Source organism: Amborella trichopoda, chromosome 3 (genome assembly GCF_054954075.1).
Source record: "Amborella trichopoda isolate Santa Cruz 75 chromosome 3, AtrichopodaSantaCruz75HAP2 v2.0, whole genome shotgun sequence".
Taxonomy (NCBI): domain Eukaryota; kingdom Viridiplantae; phylum Streptophyta; class Magnoliopsida; order Amborellales; family Amborellaceae; genus Amborella; species Amborella trichopoda.
In genome coordinates this window covers 52,387,963-52,410,978 of record NC_142338.1, presented here as the reverse complement: position 1 = coordinate 52,410,978, position 23,016 = coordinate 52,387,963, and the positions used below count along the sequence as shown (strand labels likewise).

General features: G+C 34.7%; 1 protein-coding gene and 1 long non-coding RNA gene across 2 annotated transcripts; both read right to left on the bottom strand.

The window, feature by feature from the left end:
- Positions 1-3,990: 3,990 nt before the first annotated feature.
- On the bottom strand, positions 3,991-5,678 carry LOC148782955 (uncharacterized). The gene is made up of 2 exons (XR_016051630.1): positions 5,176-5,678; positions 3,991-4,721 (listed from the first exon to the last, which is right to left on the bottom strand). It is a non-coding gene; the product is annotated as an uncharacterized LOC148782955 (long non-coding RNA).
- Positions 5,679-7,347: 1,669 nt separating this feature from the next.
- Positions 7,348-22,801, bottom strand: LOC18429252 (P-loop containing nucleoside triphosphate hydrolases superfamily protein). The gene is made up of 12 exons (XM_011623226.3): positions 22,224-22,801; positions 20,345-20,530; positions 13,149-13,334; positions 10,486-10,569; positions 10,311-10,352; positions 10,132-10,203; positions 9,508-9,807; positions 9,182-9,220; positions 8,829-8,933; positions 8,639-8,707; positions 8,373-8,498; positions 7,348-7,932 (listed from the first exon to the last, which is right to left on the bottom strand). The coding sequence occupies exons 1-12, from the start codon at positions 22,752-22,754 to the stop codon at positions 7,750-7,752; spliced, it is 1,923 nt and encodes a 640-aa protein (XP_011621528.1). The 5' UTR covers positions 22,755-22,801; the 3' UTR covers positions 7,348-7,749.
- Positions 22,802-23,016: the final 215 nt, after the last annotated feature.

Sequence of the window (23,016 nt, the reverse complement as noted above, 5' to 3'; positions counted from 1 at the left end):
AATATTGCCCATTTCCAACGTACCATAAAGTGATAAATATTCCAATTGCTTAGAAAGCTAAAAAAAGAGAGAAACAATAAGAAGTTTGTTTTTCTTTTTTCCCAAAAACTAAATATAATTTTTTTAAAGATTGCCCATGGAGATAAGCAAAGCCATTTCACCATTAACATGTCCTTTCAGTTTTAGATTTTTAAGTGCAAAGTAAGGAAGGAAAAGTGTGAAAAAAAAGGAGTGCAGGCACTAAGCAGGAGTAATAATAGAGTTTCATTCTCTCCTTGTTCCAAATTAACGTTAATAAAAAAAATAATTAAAGGAAGCTTGTCAAAAAACACCTAATTTTTCAATAATAATAATAAATTTATCCTATGTCAACTGTCGACACGATTTTTATGTGCATTTTGATGGATATCTTGAAATTAAATAAAATACACACACACACACATATATATATATATATATATATATATATATATATATATATATATATATATATATATATATATATATATATATATATATATATATATATATATATATATATATAAAATTATGGGATTAGCCCACTAGCTCGTATGAACATATGAGCTCAACGTCTCAAATTGAATTTGGACCGATCTGACGATCACGGATGTCCAGTAGTATTAACGTTTTAGTTTTTTTTTCTACAAATCCAAATCAATTGAAATTTTAAGCGTGTGTTCATAAAAAATAGGTGAATCTTCTAAAAATATCAAAATATTTTACATGTAATAAATTGACCAAAATACCCCCGAAAAAGTTTATATAAGGGCGTTACCTTATAGTGTAGAACTACGGATGCCCCTCAAAAATCCATCGAAAAATGTAGTTTTAATGTTGAAAAACCCTTTGATTGATTATCTCGACATCGAGATGTATAACCATGACAAATAAAAAGATTTTAAGTCTCAGAATTAGTGTATTTTACACATATTATCTACACCGTCCATTTTCAAGATTTTCATATGTTTATAGATCTACTTGATTTTAACCATTTTTAAAATTTAAAATTTTATAATTAGATATAAAAATAGATTTAAAATAATCCTAATAACATTCTACATCAAAATTATATACCATGATAAAATTTGAAAGGCACTGTACCTCTACACCTATGAAGTGTCCTTGTGCCAACTGCACCCTCTATATATATATATATATATATATATATAACACTACACAACACCTATAGGTAAAAATGAACAGTGATTTCACCTACCTTCATCACCGTCTAAAGTTCATTGCACGATCACTTTTGTCCCATAGTATTTCAATTTTCATTTATTTTTTACAAATCGGAATGATTTGAAATTTGGAACGTGTGTTAATCAAAAATAGAAAAATCTAATAAAAATATAAAAATAATAATTCGTAAAATATAAATTGATCAAAATACCCCTAAAAATTTACTGGAGTATTTTGGTCAATTTATATTTTGTGAAATATTTTTTTCTTATATTTTTATTAAGTGCGCCTCACTAAGATGTACACATGCCCCAAATTTTAGATCATTTCAATTTATTAAAAAAAAAAGGAAAAATGAAACACTATCGGACAATCGTGCTGTGCAATGAACTTTGGACGGTGATGAACATAGGCAAAATCACTGTTCATTTCACATATAGGCGTTAGAAAGACTATATATATATATATATATATATATATATATATAGGTGCGGTTGCTGTAGAGCCGAGACTCTAATAAATCAAAGTAATCACCCCATCAAATAGTATCGAAAAATGTGGTTTCAATACTTGAAATCTTTGTGATAGTCTTAAAATATATTTGTCTTCAATTATAAAATTTTAAATTTCAAAAATAGTGTAGATCGAGCAAATCTATGAAAACTTGAAAATCTTGAAAGTTGACGGTCAAAAAATGTGTTCCAAGATGCACTATTTCCAAAACTTGAAATCTATTTTTTTCTCATGGCCATGCATATTGATGTCGAGATGATCAATTTGAAGATATTTGAGCATCAAAACAACCTCTTTAGTGAAATTTTAAAGGTGGGTTCTAATTTGATTGTTTAGAGCCTCGGCTCTATATGAACTCTTTCAGTCCCAAAAAAGAAAGAGAATTAGGTAGATAACAGTTATATTTTATAAAGAAAAGTTTATTAATTATGAGAAGAAAGAAGTTATGTAAAGAAGTTCTGAATGTATATATGCTTGATAACTTGCTAGAATGTTAATGAAGTTCTAGGTACCTACGTTTGACAACTTGTTGAAATATAAAGTGATGTTTATTTAAATATTATTAAAATATTATATATTCAATATTATTTTATATTAGACATAAAACAATATATAACATATATTGTATCGTAAATATCTATTACATACATAAAATATAATATAAAATATTATATTTTATATCATGTAATATATTATATTATATTAAATAAATACATATATTATATATAATAGTATAAAACAAATATATGATAATAATTACAATATAAATTTATGATATTTATAACATAGTACATATTATATATAATAATATATAATATATAATGTATAATAAAATATATTATATACATAAATATATATACTATATAATACAAATCTATTAATAATTTAAATATAAATATGTAATATATAATATATTATATTATATAGTGTATTTTATATTTATTCTATTAATATATATTTTTATTATATATAGTATTATAAATATCTATTATATAAATAAAATATATCATATAATAAAATATATTATATAAAACGTAATACAATATATAATATAATAATTTCTTTTATTAATATTTATTTGTATCATATAATATATATATTAATTTATTCTGTTAATATATATTTTTATTATTTTTAATATTGCAAATACATATTATATAAATAAAATATAATATATATAACGTAATATGATATAATATATAATAAATTATTTTATTTATATTTATTTATATTATATTATATAATATAATACAAATATAAATATAAATTATCAATATAAATATAAATATAAGGAGGGAAGCAGAATAGGGTTTGACAAACCAAGTTCCTATTTTAACTTCCATTATTTTAGATGGAATAATTCACCAACATCTAGTTTAATCAAGCATCTTTAAACTTGCGGTGGATTGTAAAGATGTTTGATAAGGCATGAAATAACATTTTTTACTTGTATATGCAGAAGATAATGGTAATTAAGGATGAACAAGCCTTCATATAAATAGTTCAAGTAACATAGTTACTTTTTCTCTTACACGAAACTATATTAACCTTTGATAGTTATTATCTGTTGTGTTTTCAAGATCCGATAAGGATAATCCATTCATATCAATAAAATGATGCCCCACTAATATTTGATCAAAAATGGAATGTTAGCAAACCAAACCAACTTAATTCCTCAAGCAGGAAGCCAAATTGCCAAGGACTAAGGTGAGAGCATTGATGATAATTGATCTAGATATCTCACATGATATTAAAGTTCATGCATGCTTTTCTTTTCCATGCTTTTCTTTTCCCCACTTTTGTGATATTGTATATGGTTTGCTTGAATATTAGTTTCCAAATTCTAAGGTACAATATAGTTCTCAGTTAAGAGGATTCCACTGTTCTCTTTTGGAACTAGAAAGCACAATGTCAACCTCAAGTGCAAGAGCTAAATATGAGTCGCCACCTGTGTGAATTGATTTGGATTCATGCTCTTTCGAAAGAGATAGGAATTGTTCAAGAATGACAATAGAAGTGCAGTAGTATTTAGTCCAGTCTTCCATGACAAAATTAAATGATTAAGAGAGACTACCATCAAATGATGTGCAGCTCAAAAGGAGGTATATTATGAGAGTACGGGAAAAATCATTTTCATTTTTCAGAGACCAAGGGAATGCTCAGTCCAAATGCCTCACAATGCAGTATAGTTCTCAAAAAACAATTCTCAGAGAGAGTAAAGAATTTGGATCATGATCATCATAACAGGCATAGTATTCTTCTTTCATTTTTACATTTCTTTACCACTAAGGGGCAGTATTCCTTATATCATCAATATTTTTTGTATATGTACACATTCTCATTCAAGTGAAAGTTGTTCGTTCTCGCTCATTATAATCTCTAATTTAGAACATCTCACTAGTTATTCTCGCACCATACATCTAGCAGAGCAAAAAAAAGAGAAACAAAGAGAAAATAATGGTTTTTACTGCAGAAATTTGCGGCCAGTTTGACCAACATCTATGCATTCTAACCTCACATCACTTCACTAGATAAACTCTACAACTTTATCAAGGCATTGATACACCTCATATAACACGTCTGACCATTCTTCTCTTTTTTCTTTCATTTTTTAAATATCAGAGTAAAATATATGATTTGAAACGTACCATTGGAGAATTCCTGAAAATTTTTCTTATATTTCTTCATCTTTCTAATGCTGAGATTTGGTTAAGTGACTCATTTAATTAAGGTTCCTTAACTATTTAACTAAATCCATAGTAGTAGCAGCCACAGTGGTCGATGTTTTAAGGCAAGGACTCGGGTTGGGACTCACTAGGGCCCAGAGCTCGAGTCAAGCAACTCAACTTAGTTAAAAGTTTAATAAGGACCATCAAGACTCGCAGATCCAATGGTTTTGAATGCGGACTCAGCAGCGTTCCCAGTCCGAGTTAACTCAGGTGGGACATAGTTGGATTCACCGTGTTTTCAGACATTGGTAGCAGCAGCAGTAGAAGAAGTCAGCTCTGCATCATTTACGGATGAACTCAGCTGATGCACTGTAATAGAGTTCATAATAATCCTCCTATGATTATTAGTGATGCAGAGCTCACTTGTACTATTACAAAATTCATCACTAATTCATCAAATCACTGACTCCATTGCAACATTTTAATACATAAATAATGTTCCACAGAAGAAAAAAGCAGATTATTTATACATCAGAGTTCATCAAAATTAATCTAAATTTCATTCAACATAGCTACATTGCCTCATAGTGACTCTTTACAAATATGCCTACATTTTTTATCATTAAATGCGATGGATTTCATGGTCATCAATGAAACTAAGTTCAAAAAGAATAAATAAATCAGAAAAAACCAATACCTTTGAGTTCATTTACAACTTGATTTTTTCAGCATAGTGTAACTTCTCAAGTGATCAATAAAAAAATGGATCAAATGATTAATGGTTACTTGCCTCTGATTTGGCATCCATTAAGACTCGCTTAACATTATCTTCAGTTAAATCAAGAGGACGAAGCTCCGCGTAAAAAACTGGTGACCCAGAAAGTTTTCTGAAATCACGTAAAGGTTTGGGTTTTTGATTGAAGAGAATTATTAAGGTTTGGCCTCTGAAACTCGTATTTGATAACAATGGGTTTTTGGGAAAATAGGAAGCTTTGAAAGAGGAGAGAAGCTGCGAACAGAGGGCTGGCTCAGGGCTGAACTCGAAGAGAAGGGTCGTGCTGCGAATAGAGGGCTGGTTCAGGGCTGAACTCGAGGAGAGGGGTGGTGCTGCAAACAGGGGCTGCTCAGTGGCGAAAGTGGGAAGAGAGGGGTGCCCAACGGCGATGGGAAGAAAGGGACGGAGAGGAGTAGGGTTATCAGGGGCAGCACGAAGAAGTTCAGGGATAAGTCTTAAACCAACTACCCATTTTAAGTTCCAACCTTTGGGTTGGAACTCATTTTTTTTACACGGGAGAGTACAAAGTTGTACTTTAAGGTGGAGTTCCCATTTAAAGTCGTTTTTTTAAACACAAAACTAGTGGAGTTTTCATTTAAAGTCTTTTTTTTTTTTTTTTATCGAACACAAAACTTAGACCGGTATTGATTTTAAGAAAAATATCGTACAAATCCCTAATTTCCCATCTTATTTCACATTAAACCCTCCTATTTTTCTTTCAAGCTGTATAAAAAAACCTTCGAATATTTTCACTGTCCCCCCTCCTCTCTTCTCTTCCACGTTTATTTATTTTTTAATACAAAAACTAACCTAACAAATTGTTTTATTCCATTTCAATCCAAAAACCTTTTTAACTTTATTTTGTCCTTTTTAAAAAAAAATTTAAATTGAAATGGAATAAACCAATTTGTTGGACTAGTTTTTGTGGTCAAAAGTGAATAAACGTTAAAAAAAAAAACTTTTCTATTGAAATGGAATAAACAATTTATTGAATTAATTTTTACATTCAAAAGTGAATAAACGTGAGAGAAAAGAAATGAGAGGGTATGTTGAAATATTTGAGGGTTTTTTCTATCGCTTGAAAGCAAAATAGAAAGAAAGTCTACCATGAAATACGAAAGGGAATTAAAATACGAAAGGGAATTAAAGGTCTATGCGAAATTTTCCCTTTAGTTTTATCTTGAATAGACTATCTTATCTAAAATAACTCGTTGTATTATGTATATTATTAATTTACTATTTAGATTTTTCCTTTTTTTGTTATTTCTAGCTATTTTTCTAAAAATACCAAGGTTTAAAAAAACGGTAGACGGCCCCTAAGCGACCTGCCTGGTGCCCAAACACCTAGGCGGGCGCCTAAGTTGGTGCCCAGAACCTCGAGCGCCCGTAATTTAAAAAAAACGAAAAACGCCTAACCTGCCTGGGCGCCCGCCCAGATACATCTGCTCGTGTAGGGCAGCCTGGGTTTAGGCAAGTGCCAGGCGGACCGTTTTTTAAAACATTGAAAAATACTAAATTAAATTTTTTTTTTTTAAAAAAATAATAAATAACTAGGCAAAAACCCTATATTTACCGGCACAAGCAGTAATGGAGATTATAAAAATACAAAATAAAAAGAAAATGAGTAAGAGAAATCCACTTCATTTGAAAATAGCTATAATGGTCAACAAGCACTGAGGCATGAAATACATTCCCAATGAATTTATATATTTTCAATGAAATAATCAAAATCTACAATGTAATGCCTCAATTTCTTTGGAAAACATAAGAAACGTTTTTTTTAAGAAATTTCAATGATTTATCGATAATTATACAGACATCCAAATAAAGAAACATCTCAATATTCATATATTTTTATAAATAGTGAACTACATAGTGCATCACTCTTAATATCTTTAAAAACTAAAAAAAGCTATTTTTAAATATTTATAGAGATCTTTTACAGAAAAAACTGAGACAAATTACCGATTTCGCCGATTCTACGATCCGAACCACTGATTCTCCGATCTAACACAAGTATAGGTATAACTGATTCGAGTCACCGATCCGTTTCTTGCCAACCTCGATCGGGACAAAAGGAAATTGGTCCACTTACCTGCCAACCTCGATCGGGATTTACATCGGACATTGTGTATAACAAACACCAATCTTAGAAAGGGGTATCTATCCACTTTTGACAATGGATGGTGGAGATTAAGTATGGTTCCTTTATACATCTCAATATCATGGTAAAAGGTTGATACAACTCATAAGCACTAATAAATTACCACGGATTATGAGCCAAAATTTGCAATGGGACCCACAATCCCCATGTACATATCAAATGCAATGACTAAATACACAACATAATAGGAATCATGCTTGGGCTTGAGTGACCCAACAGGAATCGTGCTTGGGCTCGGATGGTTAGCAGTTGACTTCAAGCAATGGTACACCTCAAGTTCGATTCCTACTAATGAACCACACCAAAAAGAAAAAAAAAATACAGGACATGGATCATAACTAGCAAAACCAAATAACAAAATTGAATGCTTACGCAAAGCCGGCGAAAGAGAATCTATCATCTTCTCGCGACTAACCCCTTGCTTTCTAATACCTCACATACTGTCTGGAATCCTTCTTATTATTAATTTTCCCATAAGGGTTCTCTTCACTGATCCCGTGTCGATTGCCTTTAGATTTCCCAGACTTCTTCCTGAATTTGGAAGCACTGCTATCTATGGTCAGGTTCATCTTCGGTGGGGAGCTAAAACAGAAGGAAGCAGCCACTGCCTGCAATAGAGGTTCCACAAAGACTTCATCTCTCTACCAAAAAGTAAAACACAGAAGGAAGCAATTGACAACAATAATGTATATTTTCTATAAGGACAGTTTCTATGAGTCCATTGTAGAAATGAATCGACTCTTAAAAATCTATTTTTAAGATGGATTTTTGGACCCAAATTTTAAGGACATGTAATCTCTAACACATAGATCATGAATATTAAATAAATAAATAAATAAATTTTAAGAAATAAAAAAATGATTTTATGAAAAAAACATCTCGACCATTAGTTTCAATTGTTTTTAGATGGAGCACCTATTTGCATCCATCTTTAAGATGGATGCTTTATATCTTGGGACCACATATTGTAGAAATGCAGTCCAGCCCACATGAACAATTTTCCTTTCTATAAAGGTTTGCAAACAAGAAATGTTATTATCACGAGCACCTGGAGATCGAGACGATGAACATTAAATATATCCTTCATGGAATGCGAGTTATAGGCCAATATATATGACCTATAGGCCTCTTTTGCAGACTTCAGCAGGTAATAATTGTTCCCCACCATTTTTTCCTGCAATATGAACACGTATATCATATTATCTAGAAAAAAAATACAATTGTATATTGGGTTTCCCTAGCAAAGTCAGGATTACACCAAACAAACAAAACTAAAAGATTAAAACACGTCAGTTAAAGCATTTATAAGAGTACCAGGTGAGACTGCACGTTAGCCACCTTTTTCTCGTTAAATTCATATGGCTTTACTTGAACTCTGGCAGCCTGGAAGTGGCAAAGCACCAGAAATTTAGTTACAGGAGAAAGAAATGGAAACCCATTAATTATGTCACTCCTATTTTAAATGAAAGCATCCACTCAATTTAGCAAAGTGGATAAGTGAGACCTTCAAGTATTGGAGAAACAGCAACTCCTCTGGTATCAGAAACATCAGTGCACGGCCCCTTCCACCTTCCCCACGAGCAGTTCGACCAACACGATGAATATACTCCTGCACCGCACCAGCAAAAGGGAAATTTATCAAAATACCTATAAGAGTTTAACTATTTAACGTTTTACCCTTTTGGAACTATTCTAACTAAAGGGTATACTTTGTTTATGGTTATTTTGAAATCGAATCAAAAGATATAGGTTGAAGTGTTTATTTGTTCATCTCTAGTGGGTAAATTTGATAAATTTTCGACAAAATAAGTACAAGAAACAAAAAGTATTTGATGAAGAAGATTCAAGACTCTGTACCTTTGGGTCATCAGGGGGGTCGTACTGGACAATCCAATCCTGCATCACAAAAGCTAACTGGATATTTCCTCTCACAAAACACAGAAAAGTATTGTGAAAAGGAAAAGTATATTACCATACCATAGTCCAACATGGCAATGGAGAACCATGTCCATTGGGCAACAACCAGTCAATGAAATGACGAAATATGATGTAAGAGAGTGGAGCCCACCATTGGGGTCATGACCCAATGGACTATGGTTCTTTCTATTGGATTATGGTCCACTTCCCCAAAAAGGAAGAGAGAAGAACCCCGGAAATGCTTAACATGGTATCAAGGAACAAACCACGGCAGGAATATCGAGTCCTCGAGCTGCAACATCGGTACATAACAGAAAACCCTTCTCCATCTTGCAAAATTCAAAGAAGGTGGAGGTCCTTTTCTGTTGCTTCTGTTTTCCATGGATGTCAAGACATGAGACCCCAATGTAATTGAGGAGCTCGGAGTGATATTTCACTGAGTTGCAGGATGAGAAGAAAACCATCACTTTCTTTGATGGATTCCTCTTCAGGAAGGAGTAGAGAACAGTGAACCTCTTTGCACTTGGAACCACGCAATAGCCTTGCTCAAGCCCATCTACAGTGACCTGCATTTTCGATGTGGTTATGGTCACCATCATTTTCTAAAAGAGAACAGTAAGTTATATAGTCCAGGAGACTATGTAAAACCATGGGCCTCTTTGGGTCATGACTGTTCCACGTAAGGATGGATGGTGATGGAGAGTGAACCACTAGAATAGGAGATAATCACAAAGTTGTGTCCACTTGCTCTCCATTGTTGCCCATTATTTCACTTGGCTGTCAATGACCTTGATAGACAATGGTTTTCTGTAGTCTACTGGACCATAGCGATAGCATGCTTTCCCTTTGCTGAGTCTCGGAAGGAATCGAATTAATGTAAAAACTTCTACCTTTGACCTCCCAGTTTCTACATCAATATACTTTCGATTGGTCTTCAGTGACAAGGTTATGAGGTCTTCCACCTGTGATACATCAAGCATAACAAGAATATTCCATATAGGGCTTTTAAGATTGTGACAAAAAGCATAGAACCATGGGATCCAAGTTAATTTCATGTAGGTTAAGACACCTTTTTAGTCTGGGTAGCCGAAAGAAGAGCCGTTTGTCTATTCTGCAAAGGTAGGGCCAGGATGAGGAACATGATTAGATACGATGCATCTCATAACTTACATTCACAATATCGATTGCAAGAATATATATTTAAAGATTTATAAATGATGCTAGAAACAAAATCCAATTTAGACCTTTGGAAGAATTTTAATGATTTGCTTCATCTCCTCCTCAAAGTTCGCCTCCAATAAACGGTCAGCTTCATCAATTATAAGAAACTGCAGTAACGAGCAGATATTACTATAACCAAAATCTTCTCATTATATATGATAAAAAGCCAACATATGCTAACTCAACATTTAGCTAAAAATGGCAACAGTTTCAACAAAAACAGAGGTTAAAATGAACAAAGGCCTTTTAAATATCTAAAATTTGAGACACTTAATATACAAACAAGCAATAGGCTTTGTGGGTAATTAGCCCAGTACAAGCTATCAATATAAACAGAGAATAAGAAATATACGGAAGGAACATAAAGGTATACACTGTGAGCTCAACCGGAACAAGTAAAATTATAAAAACTAAGCAAGGCCAAACGACAGGAGGCAGCATGGAGGGGTCAAGAAGATGACTTGCATATGAGCATGATTATACTCCTAGAGGAGGTTGGTTTGTCAATGGTGGTATGGTGGTGCACACGACATGTTATCTCCCCTCGGCAGGGTTTTGGGTTTTCTTTTTCTCTTTTTTTAGGCACTACTGTACATGATGTAAGGGAAAATCATATAACCCCATTTTGTATACGGGTCACAAGATGTAAGGGAAAAGTTTATAACCCCATCTTGTATACGCTCCCTTAACCCATTCTTTTTTACCAGGAGTCTCTCCTGGAATAACCTTGTACCCCCACTTCTTCACAGCAATACAAAAGTTAAACAGTTATCAAAAAAAAAAATGCTGGTATGGTGGTGGAGTTTCTAGCGAAAGTGAGTTTTGTCAGTGGCCATGGTATAAACCAGAAATGAGACTTATAAAACTTCATAATAGAACACTAAAGAAAAAAATTATACTAAACCATAGCACAATACAAAGTATCAAAATAAACAAATAAATGAATGATGAATGGGCTACAACATTTTTCATTGGTGTAGAATCTGAGTAAGATACTTTCCGCTGAAGAAATAATACAATCATCCAGTAGCCAATATCTGTTTCCCAGTTGGTAGAACAAAAGCAAGCATTAAAAACTACATTCAAAACTACATTCATTTCAGAACAGCATAGAATTTTAATACAAGGGAAATACTCCTAAGAAAATGTAATGGGACACAACTAGTGTGCATAAGATTGCAATGGCAGGCTGGCAACATAAAAATGGAATTATATTCAAAGATTTAAAGCTAACTCCTAAAGGCTAGAAGGATCATCATCATCATCATCCAAGCTTTATCCTAATTATTTGGGGTCGGCTACATAACTCATGTTCCTCCATTCTTCTCTATCAAGACTTCAAGAGTCATACCCTCAGTAAGACCAAAAGTTACCATATCTTATCTCACTACCTCTACCATGCCTTTTTTGGCCTTCTCCTTGTCCTTTTAGAGCCTTCCACTTGAACCAAATCACAACTCCTAACTGGTGTTGTATTAGGTCTAGGCTACACATGGCCAGCGCACCTAAGTCTATTTTCTCTCATCTTAGGACAAATTTGGTACACATGAAAACACTTCTTGGAGTATTTTCACACCAACTGGCGGCCAATTGGTGTGAGTGTGACAAAATGTACTTGGACCAATTAGTTTGAAAAAACTCCCACACCTAATCACATGAGTGAGTTTATTCACGTGAAAATGCTTTCTAAGAAGTATTTCACACCAACTGGCAGCCAATTGGTGTGAGTGTTACAAAATGTACTGGGACTAATTAGTGTGAAAAAACTCCCACACCTAATCACATGAGGAAGTTTATTCACACGAAAATGCTTCCCGGGAAGTATTTTCATGCGTACCAAATAGGCCCTTCGACTTACGTGGGCTAGTCATGTGTATCGTATACCTAATACAGCATAGAGGCTAGCAAGATCAATAACCTACTATGTGATACAAAATCAACAGAAACAACTACTTCTAAAGACTCTCAATATGATAATACTCTAGGGTTTCTCCCCCTTTTTTTGTTAGGGGAGGTAGGTGGGTAAGTCGTGTGATTGGAACCTTGACGTTACATTGTGGATGACCACCCTAACCACCTAATCAAGAGAAACAAAAAATGTTAGTTGTGCGATTCGCCCACCACCTGATGGTTAAACATTGTATACCACAACATCACCAATCATACTTGTTTTCCTGTAGTATGTAAGAACATTTATAGCTTTGTTCAAGAAGAAGGGGCAAAACATACACACTTTGAAGACTCAAATATTCTAAACAAAAAAGTAAACACATAAACAATAGTATGTATCAGCCAAAAACGAAAAGAAAAAGAAATATCTGAAATTGGATATAGCTCTATCATGGTTCGAGAACGTGCTAAGTTGACCCCATCACCACTCTGACAAGTTTTAAAACTACTAGACATGGTTTCCCCCAGTCTTGTTGTCAATACTCAGGGAGACTCGTCAAGGAAACTAAGATTTGGCAGTCTTAGAGTTTTGACAGAGATTTTGACCAATATTTTGATTCCTTCGGTTTCAAACAAGTTTAACAATGAATTGACCAGAAAACTCCACACAATCAACGGGTGAGTCTGAAATTTTGAATCCAAGTTTGAGTTTAGTCCACAGACTTCACCTTAAGATAAAGGGTGACAATTTAGAAGCACGCACAATAAATCCAAAAAACTTTAAAAGTTAACTTACTTTTAAATTTTTGTATATGAATCCTTTAGTAGATTGAAGATGATCTAGAAGCCTTCCAGGAGTTGCAACCAATAGATTTACTCCCTTCACAAGGCGCTCTGCTTCTCCTCTACGAGCTGAACCACCAATAACCAATCCATGAGTTTGAGTGTGGTACTTCATAAGGTCACTCGCAACAGAATGGGTCTGTAGAATTTAAAGAATGCAGAGTTTAGCATGGTTAATGACAAACATCTAAGATAACAATATATTTCAAAGCACCATAATCCATAACACATGCATGCCCAGAATCAATAGAAACGGTAAAGGCCAACTGCATTAAAGTGCTTCAGACTATGTTGCACATGATTTTCGAACATTCAATGAGCACTAAGATCTTCTTCTCAGGCATCTTGCAAAATATAATTGATTCTACATAAAAAAGAATGACTCAATATGTAGCAACCATTTCTCTAGTGAAACTATACCACGCCCCAGAAGTGCATGCATATAGATCCAAAGGAATGTTTGCCGTACATTCCAATGATGGATGGTAGAAATTAGCCATATCTAAGAAAATGATTAACACTGAAAAGTATGATTAGGGCTGTAACTAGGCCATGTCAAGGTCAACCAGGACCCAACCCAGATGCTGGCGGACATGCATGCCTACACACACCCAAGTGTGCACACACAGCCATATAGGTTGGTCTGGGTCACATCAAGCAAGACCCGCAACCCAGATAGGTTCAGGATGGGCACAAATGTGACCCTCCAGGTCCAGTTTCCAAGTCCAAATCCAACCTGATTAGCACCCTAACTACAGCGATATCCACTATTGTTACAAAGGACAGAAGGTGGATGTCCTACGGGGTACCATATAGCACTCACCACAGGTGAATGGAGTACTTCTTCTACAACTAACAAAGCAACTGTTTCTACACAACTCATAAGTGGTTTTTATAGTTTGTGAAGCTTTCGATGAATATAACATGATTTTCAACTTTTTATATTAGCTTGTTAAATTTTGCATTAAGTTAAAATTTGTGTGAAGTAAGACCCAGACCTATAGCCAGTATGTTAGTATTAGAAGTGCCATTCCTTCAACCATTCATGGAAAAACTTATTTCCTTCCTACTTCTCCAACAGGTGGCTATAGTGAACTTAAACTATTGCTAATGCAATACATCAATGTCATGGGAGTCCAATGATGTTGCCCAAACTCAGCTCCTATATAACTGCTCCTATTTCTAGCGACATAATCGTTGATCTCATCAGAACCCCTAAGGGACGCAGATCACAAAGCTTCAAAATCTCTCATACAGCTGAGAACCTCTACAAAAAGGATGCTCTTCATATAACTCATGTTAAATGGGTCACCCTAACAATTAAGGGTCAAGATAATTGCTAAGACAACAACCTCAACCCGAGAAAGAGGGTTCTCTCTTCTGCAACTTTGTGGTAACAAAGAACAAAAGCTATCACCAAAGAACCTTCAACATCTCAAACAGGCTTCCAACACAGGGCACTTTTGCAAACAGGACAAATGTTTTCCCCGAAATTTAGCTTTTCCCATGTCTTGCAAACTGGGAAAATGTTTTTAGTGTAGTACATGAGAAAATTATCTCTTAGTTTTTGTGTGGAACACAGGGCACTTTTGCAAACAGGACAAATGTTTTCCCCGAAATTTAGCTTTTCCCATATCTTGCAAACTGGGAAAATGTTTTTAGTGTAGTAAATGAGAAAATTATCTCTTAGTTTTTGTGTGGAAATTCGCACTCCACATATGGGGTTGGAGAACCCATTCTGACCCTCCATTATGATGCTCATTTTGGTGCTTTTTTTGCCTTAAAGTCAAGATGTGGGTATACCCTCGCTCCCTCCCAGAGATCTAGATCCAGCTTTCTAAGAATTATATAAACACATCCTGCCATTTTGCTCTTTACTACTGCTCTGGTCATAAGGTTCACAACTCATCAAAAGCTCTGCTAAGCAATTCCAACCCTTAGACCATACAGTAACAGTAAACCCTAATTTTTCCCTATTTCATTAATTTATTCTCTTCATCTATAATTTCTAGAGTTTCATGGATATAAATACTTAGGGGCCGTTTGGGTACGTGGAAATCTATTACGTGACAATAGATTACAAGGAAATATGACATTTACACTATTTGGTAAATTTTAGTACATTTTAATAATAAAGAAATGGAAAGAGATTACCCGAGATTACCTGATATTTCCCCAAAAATCACGAATTCTAATACACGCGGAGAGGGGTGAAAAATTTATTACGGGGTTGACAAGTAATATTTGGAAATTGTTCACGTGCATCTCTCTACCCTATCCCCCCTTAAAAAATATTTCCCTCTATATTATATAATTATTAAGGTAAGTAGAAAGTGAAAGTAGGGGATATGAAAAGGGAAATCTAAATTGATTTGAAACAATTTTCTACTGCAATCATAAAAAAAATTTCTACATCCCTCGCTCCGCTCCCCAATTTAGTTGTAGCCCTCATCACTCTCATATAAAAACAAAAAATTTTAATAATAGGTAAGTGAAAGTAAGGGCAAATCTAAATTGATTTGAAACAAAATATTTTAATAATTGGTAAGTGAAAGTAAGGGCAAATCTAATTTGATTTGAACAGTTGTAGAACTTGATGAACAATTTTCTACTGCAATGATAATAAACAAATTTCTATATCCCTCTATCTCCAATTTGGGTTGTATTCCGCCATCAGCTCTCATATAAAAATACAAATAATAATTGGTAAGCGATGAGAAATTACATAACACAATCATAAGAAAAAATTTCACATAACATAATCCTCATAAGAGATTAGTAAAAGCTCAATTGAAATAATATACCTTTTTAGTTCCTCCAATGTTTCAAAATAATCTACTGCAATTACCAAACCTTCTAGTTTACTAATCAAACTTCTTCCCATTTTTTAACTTGTACCATAAAGATTTTGATTTTGGTATCATATATTTATTGCTCATTTGAAATTATATATAGAGAGACATTTGAAAGATTTATATAAAAAATAAATAAAAATAAGGCTTATCACAATAAAAGTTATTCCAATCATATTATTCTAATGACTTATCATGTTGAAACAAAAGCCTATTCATGTTAGCCAAACATAGCCATATTTTTCATATTTGGATGGTAATGCATTTCTCATATTTCTTCCATACATAGCCAAACAATAGCAATGTATTTCCCAAGTCGCATCTAAATACTACCCAAACAGTGACAATCCATTTGCAGATAATGTATTACCCAGAAATGTATTACGCCCGTAATATATTTCATCGACAATATATTTCCAGGTATCCAAACAGCCCCTTAGGGTAACTCTTTTGTACTTCTTTACCAAAGAAGAACCATCTTGTCTTCTCCTTTGGAGCAAGGGTTCTATTGTTCGGGGATAAAAAAATAGGTGATCCAACCATGGTTTTTGCTTATCTAAAAAGCTCAACGTTCAATGTTTGCTTTTATAGAAAGTACACAATTCATGGCCCTTCTTATCGTACAGCTAGCTTCCTTTTATTGGAAGCTATGGATCAGGATCCATTGATTCACTGTGCTAAGCCGAAATGATGGGCTTTCAGATGGGGCTTTCTACAGGGAATTGAACTGGCTTCCACGAAAAATGCTTCAATTTAGTCACCTGGTGCTTTTTGGTGGTTTGAATCTATACAATTTCAATATAGTTGAAGTTCAATTTTTATTTTTGGAAGGATAGGGGGTTTTATTCAGCTATTTATTCAGTCTAAGCAGTTTATGTTGCATAAGGATAGCCTTGAGTGAGAGAAATAGTACCTTCGTGTATGGATCTATCACCACATAGAGAATAATAACGGTTCCACAACTTCTTGTCAGAGAGAAGACTTGATTGAGTTTTTAAAAGGTGGTTTTAAAGACTTTGTGGTCTTGTGTGCAAAATCTTTTCTTTCCATAGAAAGAACTCATGGTAACTCTTATCCAGCATCATAACAATAATATTTACAGACGCTAAACATGTTCAAAAAATATATATTTACAGATTCCAGAGCCGTGTGTATGGATCATGCGATTCCCTTCTGGATGCTAAATTGTGTAGTTGACTCCTTTGACTGAATAAGGAATGCTTGATTTTGCAGGATAGAAGAAGTAGGCCAAGGAATTAGTATACTGTGGACTAGGTGGGTTGAAAAAGAAGCTCAGAGTGAGGAAAATGGATAACCCATTTGTTCCTAGGCCACAAAAAACTGAAGGTGTGGCTTCTGTACCAGACAATATGCGGGGTTGAAGACTCAAATTTCCCTGAAAACATGGATTTCGATAACTATTGTGAGCTTTCAATGGCTGGATATCAAGCTTCACTAGTATATGGTTTACACATTTCATACCCAATTCAATCAGTTCCTGGGATTTCCCTGCCTGCAATGCACCTATTTCTTCAAACCCAAATAGAAATCTGGTTATTATTTTCTTGATGGAGTTGGTGCTCCATTGGATTATAGAGATTTGGTGGAGAACCAAACTGCTAGTTTTCATCCTGGGCCATTTTTGCCAGAGGAGGAAGTTTAACTGGGGCTCGTTGCTTTAATCCAATGCTAAAGAGTGATGCACATGATAGGAAGAATGATTATCCATACAACTATAAATCCCATTGGCGCCTCATTTATAGACAATGGGTTGGGCAAGGAGGACCATGGTTCCAACATTGGTTCTTTTATGGGTCAGCTTTCATGTGGTTGCGGATGGTTTATTTTTGAAATTCCAGATGCACCCATTTTCCTAGATTTGCTGCCATTTATCAAACCCAGACACTGAATCCAGTTTAACGTCATATGACACCCATAAATTTCCACTTGTAATTGGCCGAACTCCAAGTTTGCACACTCTCAGGTGATTGTGATAGCTTAGATACTTGGTATTTGCTAATTGGGTATAGAAGTTATCCCCCAATTCACTTTTGAGAGTGATGATTCTTTCAAGGTGGCTCTCTCCATGCTTTAAGAGAAAGAAAGAGAGTTTTAGTTCATGTTATTGATTAGGTAAATGCTCAATTCAATGCAAGTTCTCATTAGGCGCTCTCTCCATGCTTTGAGAGAAAGAAAGAGAGAGTTTTAGTTCAAGTTATTGATTAGGTGAATGCTCAATCCAATGTAAGTTCTCATTAGGCAAGTGAGAGAGAGAGAGAGATACAGGTGAAAGAGAAAGAAAGAAAGAGAGTGAGAAGCAAAGTAATACTACCTGATTTCACGGAAATAATTTACTAATAATAATAACTACTTAATTTTTCTTTGAGAGAAGTAATAACTACTGGTGTTAATAATAAATCTAGAACTATAATTTGAACCATTCATTTTGTTAATCCTGCTTAGGGTTGGGCTTGGGCTGGGCCAGCCAGGGTAATAGACCCTTTAGGGTAGGCACAATATAGTAGAAGCAAACAAAAGAGAAACAATACGAGGAAAAAAGGGCTGGGTGTGGTCCTGCCCTGATCCAACCCTGCGTCCACATTTTGTAGCCTAGCCCCTAGCTTTTTAGGACCACGCTGGGCTGAGACAACCAGCCCATCTCCATCCCTAATCTCCTGATATGGGTGGGTAATTTTCAAATGATCTCCTTATTGGTCAAAAATCAATACCTAATCAAATGAAATATTTTAATGAACAGCTAAAAGAAGCTACTTTCCATAAGTTCTTGACTTAGATATTGATATTTGAGTGAGGGAGAGTGTGCATGTTTTAGATCAAGCTATTGATGAGGTAAATGCTCAATCCAATGTAAATTCTCATCCGGCGAGAGAGAGAGAGAGATACAGGGTGAGAGAGAGAAAATGTGAATGAGAGGAATAGTCCTACTAATAACCTGATTTAATGGAAGTAATTTATTAATCACAACAACTAATAATATTTAAATATTATTAAAAAATACTTTCATTAACTTTATTCAAAAGAAACCACTTATACTTTTTTTTATAGAAGTAGCAGTTATTTATATTAATAATAAATCAAGAACTTATAATCTAAACTATCCATTCAGTTACTTCTACTATGGATGGGTGTGTTTTCAAAAGATCTCCAATATCAATATCTAATCAAATGAACTATTTCAACGAATAAGAAAGTACTTTCCACACTCCATGAAAAACAAGTTCCCAAATTTGATCAAAGAAATAGATTTCCCAGGGAATTTCAGACAGGTTACTAAACAAGGACAATGTTTTCCTGGGAAATTATTTTCCAAAAAAATCAATTTCCTGAGAAAAGACTTCATATGGGGAAAACATTTTCCCTATTCGTGAACGTGCCCAGACAGTCCACAAATTTTATTTTATTTTTTTCGACAAGGTTACATTGGAATGGAACTTGATATGTGCTATGAAAACCCAGCTACTACTGCCTTGACCCAATATAATGCCATTGTCATACATCATAAAAGCCCAATCAACCACTTACTCCAGTGTGACTTCATTGGGAAAGTTGTTGTCTCCAAGATCATAGATAGAATACCAAATAAGACCAGGCCCTAGAAAGAAACTAGAGATTTATCCATAAACTCAAGCTAAATGATTAGATGATCAATATACACCTTGATCTTTAAAAGAAAACGTAAAAGTACAAGAGATGGAAACCCGAGTGATAAAGACGAACCTTGGCCAAAATATCATTCAAATTACGCAACCAAGATAGGGTACAACCACATCACCAAATGAAGCATGATAGATAAAGTTGAGCATAAACACAACGTATCAAATCTATCGAACTAATGTAAACATTGAGACCCATCCACGAGCCGGTGTTTGTCTAACTCTAAGCATGAAGTCCATTTCAAGCCTAGAAAACAAACTAATCAACTACACGCCTATCAATAAGACAATCTAAAGCATCCATCCACAATGATAGTAAAAGAATTAATGAAATAAGGCAGTTAAATATGATTTTGGGGAATGGAGAGCAAAGTCGGTTCTAGGAAGGGTGTGACGAGGCCTTTAGAAGTTGAACCTAGCTTTCTTTGGTTGCAAGTTGTTCACGATGCAGACAAGAACTGGGAGAATTGGAACAAAGAAACTAGAATAGCAACCACAAAAAAACACAAAAGAATTTCATAACACTTGATTTTATGCCCTGAAGAATCAAGCAACTGCCAGTGAATGAACATGTTATCTTTGTCTAATTAAAAATAAATGCAAACAAATGGCTAGCAATTCACCTGTATGGCAAGCTCTCTCGTTGGACAAATGACAACAACACCAGTTCCGTTTCGAGGATTGAAATGAGTATGGTACAACATTTCAACAGCTGGCACCAAGAATGCAAGGGTCTTACCAGAACCTGTTCTTGCTGCTCCAACCACATCAGTACCTTTCTGAAGCTCTGGAAGAGCTTCAGCTTGGATCTGCACAAGTTCAGTCAAACTTGATATCCAAAAATCAAAAAGCTGTGTAGAATAACATAGCGAACGGGGACACCATAAAAGCAAGTCTAACAAACCACACTATAAACTACATTGCTATTGTTATTAATAATTCATCTAGGACACACTTTTTCGATAATGAATATAATTGATTTCCTGAAACACCAGTTTCACTCTACTAAATTGTTCTAAGACTCAGCCTTGTCGGCTAGGACTCGGCCATGTTACTCGGTCTCGGTAGAGTACTGAGCACAGTTTAGGGGTATATTCTAGCTAGGTGGGTAACATGTTTTGCATGGCTGACTTTACAGCCTTATGCTGTAATTTCTGGCCATTTCAATCAATAATTGATCAAAAAAATTATTGTTTGGGCCATATTAAGCTCTATTGTTCATCAAAATCGATCGAATTTGATTAATTTTGATCAATGCAGTGAGAGCTCCCCCCACACCCCTTTGGGTAAAAGCAAATTTTTTTTTTGTCAAACCCTACCCCAATCCACCAATGCTTAGATTTCTCCTCCATTTTTTTATCCAAATTTGTTGAAATTTGGCTCTAGTTGAATGTGATTCTACCCTCTACAAGATCCCTATACTAATTTCTTGGATCAAAGCCAATAAAATGAGATATTGGGCCCAAAAATTCTCAGTTTTTGGGAAACAAACACAGTCCTTTGGTTAAGCCCTACCCAATCCATGAATGCTTCGATTTCTCCGTCAGTTTTGATCTAAATCCTTTGAAATTTGGTTATAGTTGAACGTGATTCAACCCTCTACAAGATCCCCATATTAATTTGTTAGATTCGAAGCCTAGAATTTGAGACGACTGGCCTGAAAATTCTCGGTTTTTGGGGGTAAACGCAGCTTCTTTGTTAAACCCAATCCAATCTGCCAATGTATAGATTTGTCCCTCATTTGTTATCCAAATTTATCTGAGTTATTGATTAAGTTTTTTTCATTTAATTACATTTCTGTATTTTTTATTTTTTCCCTTTTTTTCTTTTTGCCCAAGACCTTTGTGGACTGGTGCTGAACTCGGGCGAGTCCAAGTTACTCAGCTAGAGCAAGGGCCAAGTCTTGAGCCCAAGCCGAGTTTTGAAACCTTGCTCCACTGAATAAGGATCTCTTTGAAACCAACTTAGGTATCATGTATTTGCTTGGAATAAATACAAACGCTCAGAATTGAGCTTAACTTCAAGGTCATAGCTTAAGTTCAATGCCTTTAAGCAAGCATATCAAGCTTTCTATTTATAATTTAAAAAAAAAGGAGAGAGAGAGAGAGAGAGAGAGAATATTACGGATCGGTAACATCAACTTCACAAAAAAAAAATCTTTCTGGTGAATTGTGATCGATTGAGGAAGTTGGCTATTGGTGAGAGTTGATAACCATATATTAGGACAAAAAAAATGCACCCTAATGTCAGAAATAAGAAGCTTGGTAGAAAAATCTATGAAATATTCACAATAGGCATCTTCATCATATAACAGATAAGTCCTGATTACAAGCCAATTTTTTCTGTCTTTCAAACCAGAACACCAAGGAATGCAATCAAATGAAACTCACTTCAAATGACCAGCAATATACAACTACATATAGTTTGCCAGTCGATGAATAGATAGTTAAAATTTGCCAGTTCAAGAGAGGGATAGAGAGAGAGAGAGAGACAACTGCTTACCTGAGTCATGTCGCTGAACCCCATTTCTCGAATAGCCTTCATGGTGGGCTCCGAGAGGCCTAAGGTTTCAAAAGATACAGAGCTCATGATCCCCGACACACTTCCCAAGGACTTCTCGACCACCAACTTCCGCTTTTTCATGCCACTGCTCTCCTCTCTCTCACTACAATCCACTGCTCCTTCTCTTTCAACCCCGTCCTCAGATTTCCCCGCTTCTTCCTCTCTCTCTTCTTCTTCTTCATAGCCATCAGCTCTCTCTTCTAATTTGGGCTCTTGCCTTTTCCTTTTTTTCTTCTCTATGCTGCTCACCTCTTCTTCTTGTAGTGAACCAAAATTCTTCTTACTCTTCTTCTTCTCACTATTCTTCTCTCTCTTCTTCTTCTTCATTACTTCTCTCTCTTCTTCCTCTGCAATTTTTTCTTCTTCTTCTTCTCTCTCTTCTTCGGGGACTGTGTTCTCTGTTGTTCTCATCTCTGCTTCTAGCTGATGTGAAGCGTTCACCGGGTTCTGCTTACTCTTCTTCTTCGCCATTTTCTTCTTCTTGCTTAGTAGAAGCAGAAAGAACAGACGTTCTTGTGCACAATGGAAACCCTAATATTTTGAAAATGATTTTATTAGTTTAAGATCCTGTGCTCGAAGTTAGGTTAACCTATTTTAGATGAGCAAAAATAAATCGATGATATGCAGAAAAGGGAAGAAACAAGAAATTCGTTAAAAAACAAGGTTTAAAACCGGATCGGCGGTCCATATTGGCGAACTGGCATATTGAACTATCGAATAAAAAATTTAAAAA